Source organism: Dreissena polymorpha, chromosome 2 (assembly GCF_020536995.1).
Source record: "Dreissena polymorpha isolate Duluth1 chromosome 2, UMN_Dpol_1.0, whole genome shotgun sequence".
NCBI lineage: Eukaryota > Metazoa > Mollusca > Bivalvia > Myida > Dreissenidae > Dreissena > Dreissena polymorpha.
Window position 1 is genome coordinate 30,999,273 of NC_068356.1, and position 4,507 is coordinate 31,003,779.

Genomic DNA, 4,507 nt, shown 5'->3' on the forward strand with positions numbered 1-4,507 from the left:
CGGCAGCTAGTCAGCGTAACGTAAGTCGCTTAATACTCTCCGCTCCAATGATTAAACGTGCCTTTCCGCTATAAAAACACCACGTTATTGGCTCAATTTCACACCAAGGCGGCACTTGTATATTGCATTAACCTAAATACTTTCATCGCGTAAATATATCATTTAACTTTTACGTGGTTTTGCGCAAGCAGATTTGTCTACTACTTTTTTAAACTGTACATAGGCTTGTGGAATATCTATACGAACCCCTAACAAGTAACTGACAATTGGAATAAACAACAACATGATTTCAATGATCACATACGTTCTGCTCGCTTTGTGCGCCGGAGCGTTTTCTGTCGGGAAGCCGACGCCTGTGATGATCGACTGCATGTCGCAGGTCCACAGCCCGACTTTCCGAGATCGTCTGCGATTTCGCGAGAAAGCAGACGACCAGACGACAATCTGGCTGTTTAGCGGCGAAGAGTTGAACATTCAGTTTGAGCTCCCAAGTCCCGCTGTCGTGGACATCGTCGACATCCGGTACTCAAACGACGGCGATTACGATCTGATCTCCGTCAGTCTGGATGGCAAGGAGCTAGGCCAGTTCAAGACGAACGCGCACTACGCGTGGGGCGACCTCTGGAACGCCTTCGAGTCTTCTGGTCCCGTGGGAGGTGCCCAGTTCCTCGCCGCGGGACAGCACGAGATATCGCTCAAGGTGCTAGACTCGGATGAGTACGGCCTTGAGGTTGACTACATCCGGATCAGCGCACACGGGTCCCGCGTGGAAAATCTTAGGAACGAGCACTTCCTGTGTTCCCATACCCCGGGAAAGGCGGAGTCAAAGGCACGGAAAGCAAACTGACGTTTTAAGTGATTAGTTCTATGTGGGTTTTACTTTCTATAACTGTTCATTTTTTTGAGTGCGTCTTAAAATATTTAGACATGTATGATCCTTGAAATCCTACGTGCAGCCGACGGTAGAACGAAACACTGCCTTTATGGACGTTTTATCATACAATATAAACTAATATATTGTAAAAATGCAGACTTTATCATATGCTGGTCGTATGCATAATCTGTAACTTTTCGGAAGCGTAGCAAATTTAATTGCCAAAAATCAACAATCGTAAAAATTATATATCGGGTTCTTTCAACCTTTTTACAAACCATTCAATTTAAAGATTACGAAAAGTTTTTAAGATCAGTTGATTTATTTCATTTTTCATTACAGGTCGTTTAAAAAAAAACATATGATGAGGCATAACAAATAAATAATAAACAACATGAACGATCATGCAAGTTAAACAACGTAGTTGGATTTGTTAGTTTGCATGTCACACAATTGTTTTATTAAAATGTGTTTTTGTATTTTTAATAACAGACTACTCTTTTCGGTTTTTGAGTTTATAACATACGTACATACGTTGTTATGAAATAAACTTGTTATCTGTGTGTGTATTTTTTGACATCTGAAAGCGAGATTTGTGCGATTTGTTTTCTCAAATGTATCACAGCAAGTGTGTTCATGTTATTTTCGTTCATGATTTCGAACAAAGTGACAAGAATAACTAAATTCCATATATATATATATGTTCTGCACCGTAGCTAGGCGCACACGCCGAAGTTTCAAATGGGAATATGTATGTCTGTTTGTATGTCTGTGTATCTGGTTGTTCACACACCTTTCTCCCTATATATAATTATAAATATATATATATATATATATATATATATATATATATATATATATATATATATATATATATATATATATATATATATATATATATATATATATATATATCAAATCCATGACATGTACATCTGTTAATTATATCACTGAGATAGTAAAAATCTTCTTATGAAGATATGCCATCATTCAGCTTCATAATTTTAGTATTTAGATGGAAAGCAACTGACATAATAGTGCACTCAAAGAAATTTAAAAAACAAACAAAGAGAAATAGTGTCTATACCGTAAAGTAAGTAGAGCACATGCACACATAAACGGATGTTGGCGTGTTCAATATATCGAATAGACAAATTTTCAATGAGGGCAGACCAGGTATATATACTATTAATTTCAAAATTTTAATTGTGTTTTTTTTTGTCATGACATCATAACTTTGAGTTATTGATATTGTAACTGTAATGGTGTTATTATAAATATGAAAGTAATGCAGACGTACTATATTCATATTGTAAAAAAACATTTTATAGTCAAAGCTCAAATGCATCATTCACTGAATTAATGTGTAAATACAGAATGGATTTCTGTCTGGATTTCTGTCTGTTAACATATTTCGTTGCTTGTTTTAAAAAAAAAATAAAACTTGAGATATGCACACATGCATTGATAAACAACATGTGAGCATTCAAACAATTCGAATTTAATGTATGAGTTTAAATTTCCGTTCAGTCTTCATAACGAATGCCGACTTTTTTTATAAGCAGGCGCAAAAACAAAAATAAAAAATAATTTGAGAATGATAACAACAAGACATCGACGAACATGTGCATTTGGCTGCATGTTCAAGTCATAAATAATGTTTTTTCACACCGTGCAATCGACTAACGCATCGTCTGTGGTTCATCCATCGGCTGCGGTACTGTTTACATGTCGGGTAAAAGCGGAGGGTAAGTATTTCCCTATTCTTTATATTTTACGTATTGAATTGAGCAGATTTGCGTGTGTTCTTTGAGAGCATAAGTAAGAATGACTTTGTGAACGTAATCCTTACCTTCCTAGCTGCTTACTTATAAAGAAATCCGTAAGAATGTGGTCAACAATCAAACAAAATTCACCACTCTCTCTGTCAAACTCTAATAACACAGGATTTAGACCAAAGATAAATATGAACAACATTTTATTGAAATATTTAATCATTTCTTATCGGTTATTCCAAATTACAGCATCCCACATGAGCACACAACATTTTTATCAACATTTAAATTCGAGTGGGGTTGGAGAAACGGCTCAAGACAACGGCCGTGGTTACTTATTAGATGGTCATGACATCGGCTGCGAAAATAAAATTATGCTCAAGCCATCGGCCGTGGCAATAAAAATTGGCATGATGAGATGTGGACAACATATTGCGTGTAAATGACTTGTTTCAATAATGTCAAAGTATGCATTATTAAAAAGAAATCCACTCAAACATTCCATTTTATTTCAAAATACGAACGAAAATCTTAAAACTGTTTTTGTGATCAAACTATCTGATAGTTCTATCGAATATGGTCAATGAGTAACGTCCACATCTCATCATGCCAATTTTCATTGCCTCAGCCGATGGCATGACATGGCCATCTAATAAGTAACCACGGCCGTTGTCTCGAGTGGTCTAAGCGATAGACTTTTACTCCATGGGCCGGTGGTTCGAGCCCAGATGATGGTTACTTTTATTACTTTCTTTAATTTTGTTCTTGTTTTTTTTTACTGGAGCTTCTTAGATCAAATGTTTACATTTATCAATATAAAGCATTTAATAACAAACTTCAGCACATGCCAAAATCTGTGAAAAGGCCCCTTTAACTTATTTCTAGTAAGCCCTTGCAGATATGTGTCTTTCGTTGAACAGTTTATATGTAATAATTTCCAAGATGTTTAAAGGGATCTTTTCACGGTTTGGTAAATTGACAAAATTGAAAAAAGTTGTTTCAGATTCGCGCTTTTTCGTTTTAGTTATGACATTTGTGAGGAAACAGTATTACTGAACATTTACCATAGTTCAATATAGCCATTATATGCATTTTTTGACGATTTGAAAACCTAAAAATTTTAAAGCGTTGCGAAACGATTGAATAATTTGGAGAGTTCTGTTGTTGTCGTTTAAATTTACGAAACTACGAAGATTGTTTATATAAGGTATAAAATACCTACCCTGTTTACACCCGGCGGAATAGCCGAGAGAGCTAATGCGTTTTTACTGCAGACAAAGTCCAGGACTCCGGGGGTCACTGGTTCGAGCCCTGGTACCGGCTACTTTTTTTCCTTTTTTTAATTTTATTCTCGATTTTTTACTGGAGCTTTTAGGATTCAATGTTTACATTTATCAATATAAAGCATTTAATGACAAACTTCAAAATATGCCAAAATCTGTGAAAAGGCCCCTTTAAAAAGGACCCAATTATGAACTAAATGTGCAGCCGACTAGTAAGTAAAGAGTTCTATCTTTTCTGTGGCAAAGTATTTTGCATTAATTTGGCAATGTGTTGTTTCTTTTTAAAATAGCTTGAAACATTAATATTGGTTAGAGTTTCACTTCACATTCATGCAAGCTTGAACATTTTACTTCATTGAAATAACTGTCAAGAAGTATCGGTGATAGGGAAAAAAAAGTTTGAACTGGGAATAATAATGACAAATGTGACTGGTCTGGAGACTGACGCTTGTCTCGTATTGGTGCATTAAAGAGAAATGACATTTAAATGAGTTTGATCTAAAACATGAATCTGTTTATAAGAGTCTGAAATCCTTTTTACAAAAGGTCAAACAGCCGGTGGGGTTTTCTGTTTC

General features: G+C 35.5%; 1 protein-coding gene across 1 annotated transcript; it reads left to right on the forward strand.

Annotated features, from left to right (window-relative positions):
* Positions 1-370: 370 nt before the first annotated feature.
* Positions 371-847, forward strand: LOC127869639 (uncharacterized). The gene has a single exon (XM_052412296.1). It carries the CDS (start codon positions 371-373, stop codon positions 845-847), a length of 477 nt encoding a protein of 158 aa, XP_052268256.1.
* The last annotated feature ends 3,660 nt before the right edge of the window (positions 848-4,507 follow it).

Coding starts and splice junctions, on each gene's coding strand:
- LOC127869639 (XM_052412296.1), top strand. CDS start 371: ATGTCGCAGGTCCACAGCCCGACTTTCCGAGATCGTCTGCGATTTCGC.